This window comes from Pantherophis guttatus, chromosome 1 (assembly GCF_059756535.1).
Source record: "Pantherophis guttatus breed Tessera chromosome 1, ASM5975653v1, whole genome shotgun sequence".
NCBI classification, from domain to species: Eukaryota; Metazoa; Chordata; class Lepidosauria; order Squamata; family Colubridae; genus Pantherophis; species Pantherophis guttatus.
In genome coordinates, this window is record NC_142063.1 from 297,990,136 (window position 1) to 298,014,231 (window position 24,096).

Below are 24,096 nucleotides of genomic sequence, written 5' to 3' on the forward strand. Positions count from 1 at the left end.
ATTTCTACAAACTGGCAGGAGCAACAGTAGAAACAACAGCCATAGCAGCAAGATCTCTTTAAAACCTCCACCTTGCTCCTTAAAGTAAGCTATGCATCTGTAAAGGACAAAAGGTTTATTACATATTATTGTTTTTCAAGAGTTATTAAAACAAAATAAGTGACCATTAGCATGTAGGTATATATCGTTGCATCCAAATTATTGGCCAGTTCAACTTTAATCATGGTGCATGTCAGAATACACTTCCAGCTTGTCCAGTAGCCTATTGGTAAGCTTCAGAATGTGAATGAAGAAACTCATTCATTCTATATCTGGAATAAATACTGAGTAATCAGCTGTGAAAAGCAGTATGTGAATATTGTTTGCTAACTTGAAGAATACTGTGTACCGAAATATATATGTGTATGAATATATGTATTATATATATATATTGTGTAGATAGATAGATAGATAGATAGATAGATAGATAGATAGATAGATTGATAGATAGATAGATAGATAGATAGATAGATAGATAGATAGATAGATAGATGTGTGTGTATGAATATATATATAAGTTCCCTCCCCCTCTCTCAACTATATACAGTATATATACATACATACATACATACATACATACATACATACATACATACATAAACAGAGAGAGACAGAGAGAGAGAGAAAGATACAGAGACAGGCAGAAAATTATACACACATATAACACTAATATTTTAATGAACAATACATTACTAGATGCAAAAGAATAAAACTCTGCCTAGAAGAGCTTACAGTATAATATGAAATAGAAAACAGGAAGAAAGGAAACAGTAGTCTTGAATTTAGATCTAGTTTGTTGGTAGCACTTAGCTGAATTTGGCTTATCTAACAAAAGTAAAGTAGGATCAGATCTAATCTGTACTTGGATGGGAAGCCACCAGGGAATATAGCTTGTAGCCTACATGGGAAGTCAGAACACATCCCAGAAGATGGCAGTAGTAAATCACTTATGTATGTTGCCAATCAATGTATCTCCTGGAGTCAACTCAATTTAAAGGAAGATTTTTGTAGGCACCATGGGCAACTTTATAAGAGCGATGGTGTCACTGGAATTGCTTTTATCACTAAATCATCTAGGTTTTTTTCAGCAGTAATTTTATGACAGTCAACTAATTTTTTCACTATGATTTTTTTTAATCTTCATTGGTTCCTATAATGTAGAAAGTTGTGTGGGATATTCTATTATTTCTCCCCTTGAGGCATGCAGTAGTCCTTTTCATTAATTTCCCCTTTCTCTTCCTGATTTACATTAAAATTGGGGCCTAGTTATCAACCTATTGTTTGTTAACAATGGAGTTCCAGTTAGGGTTAGAGAGATCTAGGAACTGTTAATATAATACACTAAAACAGTATTATTCTTTACTTACATAATTAAGACAGCACTTATCCTTTCATATCACATACCATGGCAATATCGTATTTGTGAATAATCTCATTACTCTTCCTGCATGAAACACACCTCAATCCCAAATTAGGTAAATAATGTTATATTAGATTGAAACTATTATATAGGGCTTTCTTGGAAGTGAATTTGGACATAAATTGGATTTTCTTGTGAGGAAAAAAAGATTCATACAACACGGTAACTGGAAAAGCAAAGTACCCCAAATTGAGGATTAAAATTCTAAAATGGAAAATGAACAACATTGCTGAGAAGAAAAACATGTATCTAATACTGCAAGGAGAACATGGGAATGTCAGGAGGTTTGGTAAAAAGATTTGTGTAGTTGGAGAGTCAATTCCCAAAAGTTGTGAATTCTCAACTGGCTATGAATTTCCGAAAGCATTAACTAGCAATATCTAATGCTATTGTGCAAAATTTAGTTGACAGACTTCTAATCTTTATATTATTAGTTGGGAAATATTTTATTCCCGTTTAGATCCTTTACATTGCATAGCCAAATATGCAACACAACTGAGCTAGAACACACATCTGATGAACACCCCAGATATGTAGAATTCGACTGCTGTGTGTCGACATTAGTTCAAAAGGTACTATCTTCATGGGGAAAAAATGTGTTCATTGCTTGTTCATTGCTTGTTCTGCAGTAAAAAAAAACCGGTCTAGAGAAAATCAGAAGCACCAAATAAATATAGAAATAGATGGCTACAGAATATAAGAGAAGGCATAGATATTGCAGTTTTCAACTCCTTTAAAGTTGCATATGAGACTGTGTTTTCTAAATTCTGAAATGACTTTAAAGGATATTGCTATATTTTAAACTGGATCAAACAATTTATTAAGAGTTAATGTGCCTTTTACTCCATGACTTTCCCCCAAAGTGCTAGAAAGTAAAATGTACTGTCTTGGGTAAAATATGGCTAAAATTCAGTTATTTCAAATTAAATGTTTCCTGTGTGTACACCATTGAAAGATTATTCACAATTCCTTTCCAATTCACAATAATCTCGTGTTTTGGGTTTTTTAAAAAACAAATTTGGCAGTACTTTCAGATTCTTGAGTAAGAGCTAGAAATAGTCTAATGTTGCATCTTAATGCTTTCTGTACAAAGCACAATATAATACACGTTTCCATAAGGATCTCAATCCAAGTTCACCCATAAAATGTGATTTTGCCTAAATTGCAACATACCAAAAAAAAAAAACAAAAAAAAAAAAACAGTAGCTGAAGCTAAATTAATATCCTGCTACTAATCATGCTAATTATTATTATGTTTGACTCATGGATACCAGAAAAGAGAGTGTTACTTCTTATTACATCTATGAAGGGAGAGTGCTTCCATTGTGAAAATGTACTATTTGATATACAGCTAGTGCTTGATTTACAATAGCAATTGGAACTAGAGTTTCTGTCACTAAACAATGAAGTCATAAAGCATGACTGGAATGCTTAACAACAACAGTCCTCCTATACTCACAGGAGGTAGAGGAATATTGCAGGGTAACCTTCAATATATTTTCTTGTGGCTCCTTCTGAGTGGAATCTCTCCACATCCATTTGCACTAGTTAGGTGACCCTGAAAGCATAGATAAACCTCCAAGTGGCCTCAACAAATCTGGAATGCATGTGCCAGCATGCTTGGGGATCACAAGGATATGACTATTTAATGAAATGGCTGCATTACCTTTTACATAAATTTTCTCAGCCAACTTGTTACAAATAAGATTGTTGATGTTTGTTAGTATTTTGATTTTATGAATATTTTTAATTGTGTGCTACCTAGAGTCACTTTTCAATGAGATGCATGGCTATATAAATGTAATAAATATTATTTCATAGATTTTTAATGTTTATTTATTTATTTATTTTATTTATTTATTAGTTCAATTTTTATGCCGTCCTTCTCTGGAGACTTAGGGCAGCTTACAATGCATTAAGCAATAGCCTTCATACTTTTGTATATACCTGCTTAGTAGGGCTTTTTGCCCCCCCCAAGTGGTGTTCTATTTTATATAAAGTCAGCTTATTGCCCCTACAAACTGGGTCCTCATTTTACCTACCTCGAAAGGATGGAAGGCTGAGTCAACCTTGAGCCTGGTGATAATTGAACTCGCAGTAATTGCAGGCATCTGGCAGCTAAGTGCTACTTTAATAGCAGTTTTTTAGTTCGCTGTGCCACCAAGGCTCCTATGTTATATAGATAACATATACCATATGTACAGAGATGACCACATTACCCTGGTGCCAAATGTTATTAATATTATATGTGAAATTTGTGGAACTAAAATATTTTTAAAATTTTACTCCATTTTGAACCTTTGAGGCTTCCTTAACTTAACTATTGAACATCTTTCTGTTTTCATACATGAATTTATTTTTTTTCTAATAGGAAATGGTTAATAAATACAAATTGCTGTTCTTTACTTGATTGTATTGAAACTCTTGGTACAGTATATTCCAAGCTAATTTGACAGAGACTTGTAGGATTACTGTTTTTTACAAGATTTTCTGTTCCACATGTCAATTTATAGGTTCATCACAACAGAATTAGTTTCTTTATAAATGGTTTGGAAGATGATGATACAGTCTTCGATTCCAGAATTCTCACAGGGCTAATAGCAGATCCCTCTGTTGATGGTGAATGGAGAATTGGGCAAAATTTAAATGGTGAGTGGTTTTGATGGAAAGTCTAGAATGGATAGACATATAATAATAACTAAAAATAGATTGCATGGCAATGCAATATTCAACATTATTATTATTATGGTTTGTCACACAGTTAACCAGATATTTAGACTAGATTTCACACTTTTATCCATCTATCGAGCCTCAAAGATCAGGGATAGGCAGATGTGGATGTTTGATGGTAGTAAAGGTATTGTTGTAGGATGTCAGCTGTTCCAAGTAAAGCTGCCTTTTATAATTGACTGATGATAATTTTATCAATGCTAATCAGTGGTGGGTTGCCCCCGGTTCGCACAGGTTCTATAGAACCAGTAGTAAAACCAGCAGGAGGCTCCACCCACTGACCCCGACATCATCAAAACGCTTCTGCGCATGTGCAGAAGAGCGTGCGGCCCCACTGCAAACCGGTAGTAAAGGTAAGTAGAACCCACCCCTGATGCCAATGATGCTCCAAAGGTTTTGGGATTATACCCAAGGAGCCTTTTACTATTGGTACTCTTTTTGCTTTCTCAGAAAGCAAACTTGCCACAGTGGTTCTACTTCTATTTGAAGATTTTTATCTTTTGTGATTTTTTTCCCAGTTCTTTCTCTTCTATCCTGCCGTTTCCAGATACTGCAATGTCCATTATCCAGCCCTTTGTCTTGTTAACTCTGGGTGTTATGTGGATGTTTATTGTCTGTTGGAATTCTAAAATCCCAGAGCAATTTAGCTTCTTCATTTTCTATGACTTTTATCTATTTTGTGGTCCCAGTAGTTCTTGCGGCTATTCCACATCCACCTTGGTAAGTAGAGTCTGTCAATGTCACTACTTGGATGAAGGGCATGATTCGGTGTCTTTATTTTGATGGTCCTCTTATCCAGAGTGAAGACAACAGTGTGAAATCACAGCTGCCAGTTCTTTAGCTGGTGTTGGCCTTCAAATACAACAAGAATATAGTTTGGATAAAGGAGGTAGAAAAGAATAAAAAAAGAAACTGAAATAAAAATTTGTAATAACAGTTTTTCATTATTTCATGTTTTTGAGATCTTGATACTTTTTTTTATCTTCTCCAATTCTTTGTCTTCTATTTTACTATCTTTTGGTATTGCCATGTCAATTTTCTACACTTTCTTCTTTTGAACCACTGTTAAAGCTGGTGTATGAGACAAGACTTTATTTGTTTTAGTATTTATTTTGGCTCACATCTTTTTTCTGTAGATGTACTGTATAGTTGCTTTATTTATGCTTTATCTTTTCTACTACTTCTGTTTAATAGAGGCTGGAACAGCAATTAAGAAGTGTTGTTACGAATAATCCTTAAAAAATATTATGTATGACCATTTCCTAGTTTTGACTATCTGAGGGCAAGCTGATAGTACCTTGGGAAGGAGGCAATCAGTCAGGACAATTCCTAGCACCTCATTCTATGGAAAAGCAATTGTTTCAAATAGATAAATTTGACAAAAAAAATGATCTGTTGGATGAAAAAAGAAGAATTTTCACTCAAACTGACCACCTATAGCAAAATTGAGATTAAAAAATTAAATTAATTATTCCTTCTATTTTTTAAAAGTTTTTTATTAAATTTACAATTAAAAACATTGGACATAGTGTGACTTTTCTGGTTCCAACATTTCCATCATATTTTCCGTATAACAACTACAATTCATATTTCATATATACCTTTGTACAATCTATCAAAATCGAGCTACGTAAATCTCTTCGTTTGTAGAAATTACATTAAATACTAATACAATTCCTACCTATCCTTAATACTAACATAATAATTCTCCAACTTTCAATTTATACATATTTCTCTATCCCGACATTATTCCTTCTATTTTGTAAATTACTATAGACAAATGACAGAAATGTATGTAACTGGATTTAACTTTTGTTAAGTCCGAATTTTTTCAAGTCATTCTGCTGCAACATACAGTCCATTCATTGTAATCATAATCATGCACTTTACTCACTGCATATGGCACAGTGCATCTGTTTATAATGTTACTTTAATGTAATTATAATTGGATAAACGACCTTTCCCTTTTTTTTTCTTTCATTCTATCATGTCTAATTCCAGAGGATTTCTTGGCAAGGTTTTTCAGAAGTGGTTTGCCATTTCCTCCTTCCTAGGGCTGAGAGAATGTGATTGTCCTAAGTCACCCAGCTGGCTTTCTGCCTATCTCGGGGCTAGAATCCAGAGTCTCCTGGTTTCTAGCCTGATGCCTTAACCACTACATCAAACTGGCTCTCACTTTTCCCATTAGTAGCCATCAATAGCATGGTAATGTAGCTCAGGAACTCACCTTACTTCACCAAGTTAAAGTAGAGCTTGCTCAAGACTATGAAGAATTTATTTGGAGAGATGCTTGGATGTTGGACTTAAGGAATGGACAAGAGTGAATAGAACAAGTATGCCATCCTTCCATGGATAAAGATTTCATTGTTGGAAAGCCAAAACTGAATTATTTTTGAATTCTAATGTGCTCTTTACATGAGATTAGGTTAGAATCATGAGTTTTTAGAAGATAAATAATAGATTATGGAAATAAAATCTTGTCATGGTGACTGCATTCTAACCACATGACACAATGGTTAGAATGCAGTATTGCAGGCTAACTCTGTCCACAGCCAGAGTTCAATCCTGACCTGCTCAAGATTAACTCAGCATTTCATTCTTCCAAGGTTAGGAAAATGAGGACCCAGTTTGTTGGGGGCATTATGCTGATGTTGTAAACCACTTAAAGACGCTGTAAAGCCCTGTGAAACAGAATATAAATCTAAGCGCTATTGCTACTGTCACATATGTGATTTTACTGATTTTGGCCATCTAAGATCTAGACCTTCATTCCTCTTCTTTCTCTAGTGTTTGGATCGTAAACTGTTTTTGTTTCTGCAATAAGAAATTTAAGTTCCTGTGTTGGTTAAAAACACAATATTAAAACTTTTGGGAAAGTTTCATTTGGTAAACTAAGGAAAAGGAGTAAGGGGGAAAAATGTCTCAGGAATACCAATGTATTGAAGTCATCCTGAGTGAATATTTGGTGATGATGAGATTTAATCCCCCCCCCCCAATTTTCTGACCATGGCTGTCAATATAAGGTTTCAGTGATTTTGCAGCTCCCTGAAATTCTGTTTGGTGATGAATTGGTTCTGCAGATTTATTAAGGCTGAGTATCACTGATCCAGAACAAACTGTAATTTGGAGCTGAGTCCTAAATATATCTGCATCTGGCCTGAAGAAAGTTTGATTTATTCTCAAAAACCACTGAGCTCCTATACATCAAAAGTTGAAAGTTTTCTCGTTTCAAAATGCTTCTATTTGGCACTTTTATTTTGAATACCAGATTCAGAACCCTTATGCACGACAGAAAGAAATCTTAAAAATAAACCTTTAATTTTTATCACGTAAAGTGATAGCTACAGTTGTCTCCAGTATATCTCTTCTCTAATTAGAGATGGCACATGGACTGGCTCATTACTTCTGTCTAATGAGCCAGTTTTTCTGCCACCTCTGTAATCAGATAAGGGATAGGTACAAAATGTTCCCATAAAGTTATTATAAATCATTTTAATCAAAAGAATTAAGTTACTGCCCTCCATAGTTTTGTCCGGAACCAAGATGGTTTCATTCAGAAAAGGTAATTGTGCAAGAGAGAGCTCTGTGTGCTGAATTTAAGATTTCCTCAAGCAGCACAGAGTTGTTTTCTGGTTGATGGAACTGGATTATTTATTTATAATGTATTTTTGCAGGTTCAGAGCAATTTGTCGGGAGGATGCAAGATTTCAGATTGTACCAAATGGCCCTTACAAACAGGTAGGGACTTTCTCAATTTTACAAAACTTAAAAATGCAATTATCAAGATTAAAAAGATGTAACTATGATAATGTGGTTTCTTGGGCTTTTTTATAAAGTCATTGGATGTGTAACTGTAACTTCATGCAACCTGAATGCAAAGAAGGCTTTTAATTGGCTGCATGGATTCAAGCAGTTGTACTTTCAAGATATTAAGCAAGAAATTAAACAAACAAAAGCCCCTGTACACCAATCACATAATATCCATATGTTGCGAGATTTTCCTAAAGCATAATTGATTTCTTTATGACATCTCCCTAATTCTCATGTAAAACATGCACACTAAAATACTGTAAACACAGTCAACTGTTGAAGAACATGGAAAACCTATGTTTGCCTTTAGAACTTTTATACAGTCCTTCCTTCCCTCTCTTATAAAATGCTACATTTTATAAGCAAAAGAAATAGGTTAGATTAAATAGATATCTGTATCTATAGTAGGCATGGAAAGCACTTTCCATAATACTGTGGTGTGGAGCTTTGAAGATCATACAGCATAAAAAAATAATAAATGATTGAAATGCCTTTGAAGGGTTATTTTGTGTGCCGTTACTGTGGTATTGCATTACTGAAAATATTAATTTTTCAAAATCCAGCGATTAGTGACTCATAGCAATACATTTGTAGCAAAATATATCTCCTTTCCTATTCATATTTTTTTTCTCCACAAATTCATGTTAGAACTGCCTGTATTAATATATTTTTGATATGTGTTATTTAAATTTGTTTATACTGCTCTTTTTAGATAATGAAACTTCTCAAAAAAGTTTCATTAAAAGTGCATAAATAAATTAATAACTTAATAAGCAACAAATCTAAAATATGGTTGAGTGAAAGAATAATTCCCAACTTATTTTTCAATGAAAACCAAGAAATACAATAAAGGACAACTAAAGTTTAAATGATTATTTGCACAATAACACTGAATTTTCAGGTATTCCATGCTTAACGCCATTAAAATTAGGGCAGCACTGAAAAAGGAGATTTATGAACAGTGATAAAAGTTCCAGCCATCATAACACCTCTGCAGTTACATGATATTGTAGCAATCTGAAAGCTTGGCAATTGTCTCACACTTATGACAGTTGCAGAATCTTGCAATGATCTTATTGCCATTTGGAACCTTCACTGCTGGCTTCCAACAAGCAAAATCAATGGGGAAGCTGGCAGGGAAGATCTTCAGTTGCTCCAGTAAGTTGTTTGCACTTTTCCCTGCCTGCCAGCAGCCACACCCCATTGTGATCACATCATGCCTTACAAGCTGTTTGCACATCTTCCCCTGTTTGGCAGCAGCTGACCCCACCACACCCGCACCACATGCTGAACTTTGAGCTACCTGCCTGCTTGCAATCCACTTGGGACTTGCTTAACCACCTGCCATCCTCACTTAATGATAGTAATGGGGAATGCCCACATTGCCATTGCTAAGAACTGCAGTTACATGACATCGTGTTTCACAATCGCATTGCTTAACAAAGAAAATGCTGGTCCCCATTACTATCATTAACTGAGGATTACCTGTGCTTTTCAGTTAAAAACAGTTCTTTAAAGCCTGCTTGAAAACAGTTAGAAGAAAGATCAATTACCTTCCATTAGAAAATCCTTCAGTAAAAACTGGGCCACAGTTGAGAAGTCTGTGTCTTTTGTGCCTACCAGTCTGATGGTTTTATCGTCAAGTCCTTGGATAAGACATTTATGCATAATCTTGTATCTAGGCATTTAAAAATCACCCTTGCTCATTTCTTTGTGATGTGCCTTACTGATTTCTTATTTATTTCTATTATTCTAGAGACGTTTTTGAAGTATGGTCTGGAAAATTTCCTCAACTTCGTATTCAATCAGAATGTCGCTGTCCTGGAAGTCACCCAAGGGTACATCCTTTGGTTCAGAGGTATTGCATTCCTAATGGTGCAGATGACACAACTAATGACAGAGTGCTCAGACTAAACCCTGAAGCTCACCCTTTAAGCTATGTCAATGATAATGATATTGGAACTACATGGATTTCATCTATATTTAGCACCACTGAGCATCTACGTCATGGAGTAACCATCACCATTGACTTAGAAAATGGACAGTATCAGGTAAGTTTAAAGTTCTCCTTTCTTATCTTCTGTTTTCATTAATTAACAAAAAAAATCAAGGCTATTCCAAATGAAATAAGGATCAATGAATATATATATATATATTCTTAGTTAATTATTTTGATATCAGCTGGTTTCTCTTGGGAGATAAACACATGACAAACAGGTTGGTGTGGTAGTTAAAGTCACTGGGCTACAAACAAAACACCATGAGTTTTAGTCCGGCTTTATGAATAAAGCCAAGTGCGGATGAAGAAAATACTGGAAGAAGGTACAGGTAATGCTTGACTTACAACCACAATTGAGCCCAATATTTCTGTTGCTAACCGAGACATTTGTTAAATGTCCCATTTGCCCCATTTTATGACCTTTCTTGCCGTAGTTGTTTTGTGAATCTCTTGAGTTATTAACTGAGTAATATGGTTGTTAAGTGAATCTGGCTTCCTCATTGACTTTGTTTGGCAGAAGTTCGCAAAATATGATCACATGACCCCGGGACACTGCAACCCTCATAAATATGAATCAGTTGCCAGGCGTCTGAATTTTGTTCACATGACCATAGGGATGCTGCCACGGTCATAAGTGTGAAAAATGCTCATTAGTCAGTGCTTTTTTTCAGTGCTGTTGTAACTTTGAATGGTCACTAAATGAACTGTTGTAAGTTGAGGATTACCTGCAACGGCAAACCACTTTTAAAAAATGTTAGCAAGAAAATTGAATGGACTTTTGTATGGACTCTGCATAATCATTAGGAGTCAAGTTATACATACACAAAAAGTAAACATATACCTTTTTCATGTTTTTTTGTTTCCTATTCAGGAATTTAAATGTTTTTTACATAGTCTAAATGATTTTTTTAAACCACTTTTAGCTCTTTGAATATTTTCTGTGTATTCAGGAATTCCTATCTCATAATTCTGGGAATTTCTTATGTGCACACAAGATTGCAAGGGATGCAACCTTGATGCTCAACATATGGCTTATTAAGTGTTGCATAGCAGATTGGTACTGGTAAACAACCAATTATTCATGGAAGCCTGGCTGAAGGTTCAGTGAAGTGGTATGATAAATATAAAGAATTCTGGGTTTTTCCAAACACAGTTTAGGAATCTTGTAATGATGGATAAGGTACAAAAATGTACATTGGAACCACTGCAATTTCTAACATTGAATAAAACAATGCTTTTTGCTTTGACAAAAAATCTTTCTATCACCTTGAAGCATCAGTTGGCAGTTCCAAAGTCTACAAGATGCTTCTGTGCTGGATGAAGAAACCTTTGGCTTAGGGTACTTTGCTTCAGAAATAGGATCTGATTTGTCAAAAAATAGTGTGCATTTTAGAATCTTGAATGTTTAGTTTTTGTTATGGGAATGCATTGGATTTTGTTATCGGAATGCATTGGATATCAATGCCTGTAGTAGAGTGGACTAAAGCACTGTTATTAACATCTGCTTGCAATTACTGCAAGTTCAAATCTCACTAGGCTCAAGGTTGACTCAGCCTCCCATCCTTTCAAAGGTAGGTGAAATGAGGACCCAGATTGTGGGGGCAATAAGGTGACTTTGTATAAATATACAAAAGTATGAAGATATATATATATATATATATATATATATATATATATATATATATATATATATATATGATATTTTTGTAGTCAGGGTTTTTTCCTATGTAGATCAAGTTGTTAAATGGCCATAGTGGGATGATATCTCCAATCATCACTTTCAGGCCTGTCAGACATTTTGTGTTGTTTATTCTGAGACTTATGGGAGACTGGGATAGCACTATTTCGGTCTTTTTGGACCTCATCGGCCAGCCACACCCATATTTTATGACTCCTCCCTGTAAAGGTCAAATATTTAACAACTTGATCTACATAGAAAAAAACCCTGACTACAAAAATATCATACATTTGAGCCTATGAATTAAAAAGAATAAATATTTGACCTTTACAGGGAGGAGTCATAAAATATGGGTGTGGCTGGCCGATGAGGTCCAAAAAGACCGAAATAGCGCTATCTCAGTCTCCCATAAGTCTCAGAATAAACAACACAAAATGTCTGACAGGCCTGAAAGTGATGATTGGAGATATCATCCCACTATGGTCATTTAACAACTTGATCTACATAGGAAAAAACCCTGACTACAAAAATATCATACATTTGAGCCTATGAATTAAAAAGAATATATATATATATATATGCATATTCTTTCTAGCCAGGTTTTACCTATGTAAACTAAGTTGTTCTGCAGCCCTGGTTCTGTGAAATCTCATTCACAAGCTTCTGGGCTTTTTTTCTGTTGACAAACTGCAACTCTGTGTTGCTCTCTGGGAGACTCAGATAGCTATTTCTGCCTTTTAAGGCGTCGTCAGTGAGCCACACCCACTTCTCAGATATTCCCCCTGTAAAGGTACAATGTGTCTTTTTCTTTTTTGTAGGCTTTTATGTGCATATTCTTTCTAGCCAGGTTTTACCTACGTAAACTAAGTTGTTCTGCAGCCCTGGTTCTGTGAAATCTCATTCTCATTCTGAGAAGTGGGTGTGGCTCACTGATGACCCCTTAAAAGGCAGAAATAGCTATCTGAGTCTCCCAGAGAGCAACCCAGAGTTGCAGTTTGTCAACAGAAAAAAAGCCCAGAAGCTTGTGAATGAGATTTCACAGAACCAGGGCTGCAAAACAACTTAGTTTACGTAGGTAAAACCTGGCTAGAAAGAATATGCACATAAAAGCCTACGAAAAAGAAAAAGACACACACACACACACACACACACACACACACACACACACACACATATATATATATATATATATATATATATATATATATATATATATTCCTTTTTTTTTACTTTGTATAAGAGGCATACTAGGTTGCGACTTGTGAAATATGAAAAAAATACTTCCTCTATTTTAATAATAAGAACCCAGTTGTTATGGAAAAAGGTAGACTGAGCACAGACCAATAGCATAGGGTATAATAAATGCTCAAGAATATAAAGCACTAGAGTTCAGTTACGATAATTGAACATATGAGTAGAATTATGTGGAGAAAGACAGCTGAGGAACCTCCTGCTTTGGTATTACTTTCACTTGGATCCTTTGTTGGTAGTTAACTTTAGGAAAGTTTTTCTGTGATAGCCTATGATTTTCTTTTCCAGAATAGCTCCTTCTGGTTATAAAATTGTTTAAGGAATACATTATGAATAACATAATGTTTTTGTGTTTGATACATATAATAACAACAAAAACAAAAACATTTGTGATGGTCCTTCATTTCCACTTCCTATAGTCAAAGATCTGATTTTCCCACTGATATCACATATTGTAGTTCAGTAAACAAAAATAGCATATAAAATTACATATGTTCTTCCATTGGTACTATTGTCCACTATCAGTCACATGAATCCAGGCTACCTGAGTTGAATGTTGTGGAAATATATTTTTTCAGGAAAGTAAAAGACGTGTTGCTTATTTTACAAAACTGATGACATCATCCAACTTATGTTTGCAAGAATGTATGTATGTATGTATATGTATGTATCAGTGGGTTTCAAATCTCGTCACTACTGGTTCACTCGTGGATACGCGTGCATGTGTGACACTTCTGTACATGCGCAGAGACGTCCAGGCAAGTGGGCGGAGCCTCCCCCCACCACTACCGGTTCACCCAATCCGGGGCGAACCTGTAGCAACCCACCACTGGTATGTATGTGTATGTATACACTCACACTCACACACACACACATGTGTGTCCGAGATGTTTTCTTGGTTTCCTTTAAATGAGGAAATGACTCATTTAAATGAGTTGCATGTCAGAATGGTTAACTGCCCCCTCCTAAAAAGTGTCTTTAAATAGCTGAAGGTATGTCACATAGAAGAGGGACTGGCTTTATTTTCTGCTGGCCTGAGGAATAGAACCAGAACCAGTGAGTTAAAATTACAAGGAAGTAGCTTTAGCATAGATGTCAGGAAGAATTGGCAGTGGAAACAGGCTGCCATATGATGTGTTGACTTCTCTTTCACAGGAGGCCCTACAACACAAAGTAAAAGGTCAGATCAGATATACTTTCAGGAGATTTTACATATGACCTTAAAGATTGCTTTACATTTTCTGATTCTGCATTTTCTGATTCTTTCAAATCAGTTCATATTTTGCTGTTCATTTGCAGGTGTTTTATGTTATAATCCAGTTCTTCAGCCCTCAGCCTGAAGCAATCCAAATACAAAGAAAAAAGCAACCCTCCATTGGTTGGGAAGACTGGCAATACTTTGCAAGGGACTGTAGTATGTTTGGAATGGAGAATAATGGTTCGCTGCAATATCCAGATTCCATAAACTGTCTACAGCTTCCTAGGTATGAACAAGCTTATATTGAATCAAGTTACTGAAATCTTATACTTGCACAGACAACATAGTGCAATGGGTAACAATAAACTAGCAGATGCTTTTCTATTTCCCATATGGCTTATTTATCCCAATAAGTAAGTAAGTAAGTAAGTAAGTAAGTAAGTAAGTAAGTAAGTAAGTAAGTAAGTAAGTAAATGGTGTGTGTATGTGTCTTACAAAAAGTAAAATGGGGAAACTAAGCACATCTGAGAGACTGACATTTATGTTTGTTATTATTTTTGGCAGGGAGAGAAACCTCAACTGTTTTATTAATTAAGTATTTCATTATTAGCCTTATACAGCATGGAATCTGACTACTTACAGAACCATCTTTGTCCCATTATATCAGGCAGGAAAGTTATGTTGCAGACCCTGTCAGTTAAACAGTTCTGACTGTCAGGGTCCAGGAAGGGACCCCCCATGGGAATATTCAGTCTCCTGGCCTTCTGAAAAGGTGTGAAATCATGGCTCTTGCCTGGGGTTCACAAAGGAACAAGCCCATTCTTCATCTTTTAATTAACTTATAGCAGCGTTTTTAATCATTCTTGCTTCTTTTTAAATCTTAACTTTTATATACTGTGATTATATTTTAGTATTTTATTTTATACCACCAAGAGTCCCTCTGTGATGGAGATAGGTGATTCCAAAATAAATAAAAATATATAAATAAAATTATTGGCTAGCCTTGCTATGGCAATCGTGTGAAATTGCCCCCCCCCAAATTGTTTTGAAGAAGTTTCAAAAACATGCTTCTGAATCTCCTAGTGTGACCAATAGCCTTAAATAATTTTCTATGCTGGACTAGAATATTTTGAATCTCATAGGAGCAGCAGCAGCAGCTCGCAATTAAGTCCTCCTTCAGTGTGATTATTTGCAAATTAAGTGCTAAAGTGTCTGAGGGCTATAGTCATAAATTACTTTCAAGAATGCTTCCAAAGTTTGTATTGCCTGATCTTGGCAAAGACTGCAGCTCTTGACCAGAGAAAATGAAAATTACAATTCCACCTTGGCCATAAAATTCCACCTTGATTATTAGGCCATGGGACACAGGCACACAACTATATTTTCATAGCAAACCATTTGAAAGCAGAGTGTTTTTCTTTCCAAGTTCCAAACACATGCACCAATATACATATATAACATCACTTGTTTTCTCCATCCCCGCAAACTAGAAAAATTGCTTAAACAAATAGGGGAATGGAGGGAGAGAGAGAGAGAGAGAGAGAGAGAAAACAAAGCAATACCTTTAGGCAATCTCTCCTATTCCTGACCCATTTATTTCACTTTCCTCCGTACGAGCAGAGAGAAATTACAGGAGAATAAGTAGACAGACAGTGGAGAATACACTGGCTGTTTGCATAGTGCATTTGGGTCTGCTTGTTTTTGATGTGTTTTTTCATTGTGTGCCTGCTTACTCTCTTGTAATCCCTTCCTCTCCAATCTCTCTGCTGTGTAAGGGACTGAAGAAGAGAAAAACATTAGGTCAGCAGTAGGATAGTGCATGCTGACTGTAATGGCGATCACATGACTGAGGAACTGTAAAAGTTGTAAAATGTGTGCCTTGATTGCAGAGTTATTTTTTCAGCACTATCATAACTTCAAATGGTTATTGCAGGCAGTTAGTAAGCAAGGTCTATCTGTATTAATATATAGGGTATTTTTCACCTGATTGTACCTGGTCATTCCTTAGCCCCACTCTTTGAATGTGGTCTTCAGCATACTACCCAAAGCAGTAGTTTCCTACCTCAACTGAAATAGATTATTAAGATAATCTGATAACAACTTTCAAGTCTTCTGAAAGTATGCCTTTCGTTAAAAAAAAAAAAAAAGTAAATGGCTCCAAAATAATAAGGAGATGAATGAATGTATAAGATATTTAACAGTGACTATTAATAGTATTACACAGGGGTGTCAAACACAAGGCCCGCAATGTGGTTGTATCCGGCCCGCAGGGCCATTCTGGAAAATGTAAGGGACTGGCCCACATCGCTTCGGCCCAGTCTATCCAATGCAAAGAGGAAACATGCCAGCAGTTTGGGGAGTGGCATCAAGCTGGCCACACCCACCCAGTCAGCTGTGCCCACCCAGTCAGCCACACCCACCCAGTTGGCCACGCCCCACCTGGCCCCTCAAAGTCAATCACAGCCCTGATGCAGCCCTCAATGAAATTGATTTTGACACCCTTGGTATTACATAAATTATTACAAAACCAAATGGCATTTGCTGGATTCCAACAGATCACGGCATATATTTTAGTAAATAAACTGAAAAATTGATTGTGAGAAGTCTTTAAAGGTGGATAGTTTTAAAGACAAGAAAAGCTTGCAATATGGGGAAAAGGTATTTACTTACTTTGTACTTACTGTGTTGTCAAAAAAAAAAAGGTGGGGAAAGAGAGAGTGATTTGCACAAAAACTGCATAGTAAATGCTTGCCTTCCTTTAGCTTGGTAAGTGCATCTCTTCACTTTTGAGAATTGTGAATGATTAGCATAGCCTAAAGAAACAACATCTCTGCAGCTACATACTGTTCTAGAATTTTTACAAGAGTGTTGCTTTGCATAAGTAAATAATAAAGCTTTTCTTGCTTGCTTTTTTCCCTTAAAGTCTGCCGTTAGCTATAACTCTCTAATTGCACCAACTCTTAGGACATTTTAGAAAACACTCAGCATTAGGAATGTGTAAGATTTGTCTGAAAACCCATCAGGGGCCATTCCACCAGGTGCAATTGCTGTTTGTTTGACTCCCTCTCTTCCATCCCCCTTCTTTTCAATCTTGGCAGGTAGGCTATTAAAAGTGTCAGCATTTTTTCTGGACTTTCACACATCTACATTACTATAGAGGGGAAGAGTAAGGGGTTGTTGAAGGTGCATTCATATTCAGCAAAACATAGTTGGCGTTCATATTATTCAAAGGGATGGAAAGAAGCAAACATTATAAGCATTAACTAGCTCAGCAAAAGGTAATGTTTTGGTAAATAGTTAAAAGTATATTAAAAACAGCCCAACTTATGAAATAGTGCATCTTCAAAAAAAAGTGCAAGTGCTAATGTGTGAAATTGTGCTACTTAGAAATGTTTTATGATGGAACAGTGCTTTCCTTCAAATTCCATGACACAAACAATACTGCAAAGTGATGCATAGGGAAGTTACACCTAATTGAAAAAAACCTACCCCAAAAACACACATACATTTGAAGTACCAAAGATAGAATTAACTGTTGGAAATGAGCTACCATTGTGATTTTAAAGCTAAAATTAACAGAATATCTGACTTGTTCTCCTAGATTTAAATACTTGCTGATCAGGGAAAAATATATATTTAAAAAATGCTTTGCACATTTGCCATATAAAGCTATTTGGATTTTTGTGTGTGTGTGTTTATCTGTAAACAAATTATAGTAGAGAACTATTCATTAAAGGATAAGAATGCACTTAAGTTTCCATTCATTTTCATATCTCCTAAGAAGGAAGTTATTCTAAGTCTAAGAAAGGTCTTCATATTTTATTGTAATAGATGGCAAAACAATTCCATATAGGACACACCCAAGAGGTCACCAAGAGCCAAAGTTGATTGTAGGGATTTGCATCCTAATTGTGAATTAAATCACAAGAAAGGAATCTAAGTTATTAGATTCCTTCCCAAGTCTAAATAGAATTATTTTAGTACAAGTAAAATAATTTTAATATATATGGAAATTAGTCATTTTTATGTTTATTTATAATTTTCTCTGGCATATGTTTTATATCTGGTTTTGACTAGTCAGTGCTAAGTTTGTCCTACTGGGAGTAAGTGATGATCTGAAGAACCAAACACCTATGACGATAGGATTTATGGAAAATATATACTGGCAGATTTTTTAAAAAACTGAAATGGGATGGCAGAGTTTATTTTGCATAGGAATGATACTCTTTTCAGAAAGAGACAAAATGTATACTAGTTTGGGTTGAATGAAATAATACTTTTCAGTTTTGTAAGAGTATACTGTTACATAGGCATGCAAATGCACTACTGATTCCGTAGCATTTAACAATAATTCCTCCAAAAACTTGGTTTTTTCCTCAAAAATGAATTTGTACTATTTGTGGATCAATATATAGCGAACATTTTCAAATATGGGCATATTACACATGCATGCTCATTGGCACCCAAATTAAATGTAACATCCTTTTCAGATTTGCATGACCCCAATAAAAATAATGTTTCAAAAAATTATGCATATTTCTAAAAATAACTGTGTGGTTCTATAAAGCAGGTGGCTGCACAATCAGAAACTTGCTTCTACATTAGTAAGTAAACCCTTTCATACTGTATATCTGCCCTAAATACCATGTTATTGAGTCCTATTTATAGAAGGTATGAGTTGAGGGCAGTTTGATCAGTTCAGTGAGGACAAGGAAAAAGATATGCTGTTATTTCCCATAGATGTGGATTAGAGTTGTTGATTTTATTGCAAACAATAGAAGTCAGGGGAAGAATTACTGTTTTTCCCTGAAGTATTTGGAGAACTCTTAAAATGAACTAGATTTGTACAGCAATAGAGAGAGACGAAAGAGAGGGAAGGAAGGGAGGAAGAAGGAGAGAGAGGAATGGGAAGAAAGGAAAGAGGGGAGGAAGGAAGGGAGGGGAAATAAGAGTAGGAGAGAGGTTAGAAAGGGAGAAAGAGAGGAGGAGAGGGAGAAAGGAAGGGAAGTAGAGAAGGAGTAGGAGAAGAGAGAAGAAGAAAGTAGAAAGGAAAGAAGGGAGGGAGTGGAAGAGATTGAGAAGAAAGATTGCTGTACAATAGAAAAAGATGAAATGGAAGAAAGGCAACCCCAAATATGTATAAATGTACTAGGATAAAGAATGAGTTATTAAAAAATAAAAGAGAATAAATATGAGCTAAAACAGAAAAATTAGAATTTGAGGGCAAATAAAGATATTGTTTATACAAATAAGCATAGAAATTTTAAGACACGATTAAAAAATGGAAAAAGGAAATTTTGGCAAAAATTGTTACTGAGTAAAATGTATTTGAATATGATAAATTGTATAAGTTATGATATGGCCAATACTCTGTTCATAAAATATGTGGGTGAATGTGGGGGGGGGGAATCAATAAAACTTGATTCAAAAAAAAAAAAGAACTAGATCCACTTAGTCTTAGTGGATTAACTAAGTGCCAGTTGTATTTTTGTTATGAATCACAAAATTATAGCTCCATGATATGTTTTGAATGAAGTCCCATCAGGATGCAGCTCAAATTCTGCTTTCATTAGGTCTCTTGAATGCAATGGAGGGAGTTTGGGAATAGATATGAACAATTCAGTTAAAAGTTTATAAGAATAGGAAGGTAGATTGTTTAATATTGGGGATAGCAAAACCAACAGTTCAGGATGAAGATTTACATAATTATTATATGAGGTTGCATTTCTGGTAAATGATCATGTGTATACTTTGGGAATTCTGAACTTGTCCTTTATTGAAGAAACCTAGAAGCAGTAGTGGTCCACATAATTTTTAAACTGGTAAATCAGTTATGATTCTATCTGGAGTAATTAGAAGTTGACCCAGTTATGTAAGTACAAGTGACATCCAGTGAAAATGACAATAATACACTATTGGCCTGCTATTAATGATTATTCAGAAATTTTGGTTAGTATAGAATGCAACCATCTGGATGTTGCTGGGAGGAAAACAGTTGGTTTATGGGATACCTGTGTTGCGCCAGCTGTACCGTGTTTCCAAGCTACATTTAAAATATGTTTAACCTTTAACTCTTTAACCAATTTGAGGGAAAGTTATTTGAAGGATCATTTCTGTTTGCAACATCATAACAATCAGATCTCTAAGGTCAGCAATAGGATTTTCTCTGAAGCTAGTCAGATTGGAAGACACAAGGGAATAGAGCTTGTTGCTTCTTACCTCTGGAATGTGCTAGGAGAGAAGTAAGTTGACAAAACCCTAAAGACTCCCATTGCTATGGACTTTGCTTAAATTATTCAGGGCAGAATGTCAACTTTTTGAAAATAGTATTTAAAAAGCCAACTGTTTTATTTTCACTAGTTTTGACTATTTATTGTTTTTTATTGTAGTCTATATTCCAGGGGTCTCCAACCTTGGCAACATTAAGACTTGTGGACTTCAACACCCAGAAAAGCTTGCTGAGGAATTCTGGGAGTTGAAGTCCACAAGTCTTAAAGTTGTCAAGGTTGGAGACCCCTGCTATCTTGGAAGGGTTTGTAATCTGAAACAAGGATTCATATTATTTTAAATAATTATGATGCTGTCATCATATTAGGCTGGAAGCCATAGGCTGGAAGCTTCAATGCTGCCACCTTCTCATGTGTGGGAAAGTAGGAGGGGGGATTAAGGAGAGGGGTTGTTAGGGACATAGAAGTAGGCGGCTCCCTAGCTAACTCAGGCAATGGCACAAAATCCATGCCCGTAGTTCCATTCTAGCGCTTGGGAATTACATCAGGTTCCATTATTTTCCCTGACTAAAAAATTGTTACATTTAAACAACCATACAATCTCTCAAAACCCTGAACATGTTGGGACATTCATTTTTTTTTTCTATGTTTCAATAGCCATACTCCATATTCCCATGGAAATATTACTTTCAGTGTTCTTACTCCAGAACCAAATCATCGGCCAGGATATAATGATTTCTACAATACACCATCACTTCAAGAGTTTGTGAAAGTCTCAAAAATTAAGATTCATCTATTTGGCCAGTATCACACTACTATGCCCTGGGTTAATTTTAGTCATAGATACTATGGAATTGATGAAATTACAATCAGTGGAAGGTAAGTTGTATGATGTTCCTATTAAAGTAAGTTTGGGGATAAAAGATCATCATGGTATTATATACATGCAAATGAGAATGTAGTATTATGGCTGTGCAGTGTTTTGGACACAAAGTGAAAAAAAAATGTTTTGCAACAAGTGGGGATATGAATATAACCCCTACCAGAGGTGGTATTCAGCTGGTTCGGATCAGTTTGCCCAAACTGGTAGTGGAAATTGTGGGTGGGCCCGCCCGCCCACCCGCCATGGCTCTATGCCATCCTATTTAGGCACGTTTTTGGCATGCAAAGCACATGCACGGAGGCCGGGCGTGTACACATTCACATTTGCGAACCGGTAAGGAAAGTAAGTGAATACCACCCGTGGCCCCTACCTATCTTGAAAGCAGTCACATCTTTTCCTGGGAGTAAGTACTGTACATGCCATCCTCAATTGTCACACAATCTCAGGAAAAAAATATGTATAAGGAACTGCAGACAGCTCTGAAGCATATTTTTCACTTTCAGATCTGAAGCACTGTTCAGCCTTAATATAATATAGCACTCCAGCACTAATTTCAAATCTAAAATGGCTTGATTAGTTTCCATCTTTAATATTATTTCATTTATCAATAATGCTTAAATTTTGGATTTGATCATTCATACAGAGAGGTATGTCTGATTGAAAGTGGATCTACCATATTTTCAATTTTTATTATGGTGTCTCATCTGTGGCAGATGTAATGGATTTGGTAATGAACAAAATTCTTTGTCTTAGCTAGTTTTTCTTCTTAAAAATGAGGCTTCTGTCAGCAAAAAAAAAAAGTTATATTATCTATGACTGACAGCCTTATTGTATATGGTAAGTCACAAGTCTGGTTGAAGGCATAATTGCACCCTGTAAATAAAATGCAAATTAAGTAATGGCTGGTCTCCAGTGAAAGATGTGTTATTTTTTTTTTTTAATCGCTTGGGAATTTATGTTTTAGAGAAAAATACAGTAAGCCAGACTTCCTTAGGGAACAAATTTTATCTATTATTATTTGAATACAGTATTCATTATAATTTCACTATAATATTTCAAGTGTTTTAACTGTTTGAATTTTGGAAAAGCTAAGATGCTCTCTTTCGAATAAGTGAATTTGTTTTTGGGGCTATTGACAATAGAAGAATAGTCTCAACAAGTAATCCATATAATGAGTTCTTCTTAAATCTCACTGAAAGCCAGTTGAAAGATGCAGTTAAATATAAATTAATTTCTTTGGAATTTAAGCATGACCAATTTTATTAGGACTGTACAATTGTAAACACAAACAGCGGAAGAGAGGAAGTAAACAATAATAATTGACCTTTCTAATAGCTTTTCCCATTCACTCAAACTGGATGGTTTGTTCCATGATATACTTATATATTCAGATAGCAATGCAGATGGAGACATCACATTGTTTGTTTCACATTAGCAAGGATTGAATTATCTGTTTATCTTGAAATACGTAATTAAACTGAATTTTTAGAATTTTTCATTATGTGATTAAAGCCTATATTTACCTTTAGCTGTCAGGTTTTCTTCTACTACAATTTGTTGCAACAAGCAAATAAAATATATTGCCATTTGTGCTGTTAGTTGAGTTATATTCATATATATCGTTACCAGCTGTATGCCTTATTTGGAATTTGGCACTAATGGAAAATACAAAGCTATAATTAAAATTATTATTACTTCTAGGTCTTGTTACATGAAGATGTAGTTCGAAAAGAGAAAGTTTCATCAAAAACTGTGAAAATAAATCGAAGCAAATAATGTGTTTAAGAAGTTGTGGAATTACAGATGGAAGGGTTAATGTTGAAAACACAGGTGTTAACTGTAATTAATAATTAGGGTTTTGCATCTACCCAGTACATAATGAAAGCACATAATGTGCATTTGATCACTTAATAGTTGGTCTGCAAGATGTCCTGTCAATTTACTCCCTTTGAAAGCAGCACATATTTGACATTTATAAATGCTGAATCAAGAGAGACATGAAATAGTTCCTACACTTAATTGAGCCTTTTCTGAGATGGTTAACTTTAACAGAAGCAGACAGTTACATTCACGACAATGTAAAAACAATAACTGGTAGGTGCCCTTTCAAATTATATGTCACCCTTATCCAACATGTTGCCCTCCAGGTACATTGGTACTGCAGGTTCTGGAATTCCTAGTCAGTTTTGCTTTCTTTCTCAAAAGCTTTATTGTTTTACAGATGTAATTGCTTTGGCCACGCTGATCACTGTGACACAAGTCATAGTCCATACAAATGTCTCTGCTCTGAGGAAAGCTACACAGAAGGCAACAATGTAAGTTTTATTCCAATAGGTGCTTCACCTGAAATCTCAATTTTCAAAATCTTCTGAGGTTTAGATTTAGAATCTTGTGAGACAATTAATTATGCTTATGGGATTTTAATTCCATTTAGTTTCTTGCCACTTCAGATAATCCCATTAATGTGTTCTACTACCAGCAGGAAGCTTTCTAGATGCTGCTCACAAAATGGGAGGAATTTTAAAAAGAATAATCTTTGGTATGGTTGGCCAAGAGGTTCAGAAGTGGGAAGAACTTTGTTGGTTATCTACAGTAAGTTTATTCTCTATGAGAAAAGAAGACCTTGACTAGGGAGAGCAGCTAACAATGAGTCTTATAGTTCTCCTGTTCTAAAGGATACTAAAATTCACATACAGTAGATTAACACAAGAGAGTGTAAGCACAAGTATTTCCCCAAAGCAACACAATCATCCAGTGAAGTTCAGCCATTCATAATGCACTGCCATGTGGGATTCTTGTTCTTGCAATGCTTGACTGAATATAATTCACTGGGATAGATCTACAAAATTACTCATGTCTTC

The 24,096-nt window shown here is 35.4% G+C and overlaps 1 protein-coding gene across 1 annotated transcript in view; it reads left to right on the forward strand.

The window, feature by feature from the left end:
- USH2A (usherin) overlaps nt 1–24,096 on the forward strand; it is a 458,447-nt gene that overhangs the window by 32,935 nt on the left and 401,416 nt on the right. The window contains exons 3-8 of the mRNA XM_087891378.1: nt 3,973–4,108; nt 7,864–7,927; nt 9,756–10,050; nt 14,227–14,411; nt 21,010–21,231; nt 23,457–23,550. Of these exons, the coding sequence (XP_087747504.1) occupies nt 3,973–4,108; nt 7,864–7,927; nt 9,756–10,050; nt 14,227–14,411; nt 21,010–21,231; nt 23,457–23,550 (996 nt within the window). The remainder of the gene's footprint in view (nt 1–3,972; nt 4,109–7,863; nt 7,928–9,755; nt 10,051–14,226; nt 14,412–21,009; nt 21,232–23,456; nt 23,551–24,096) is intronic.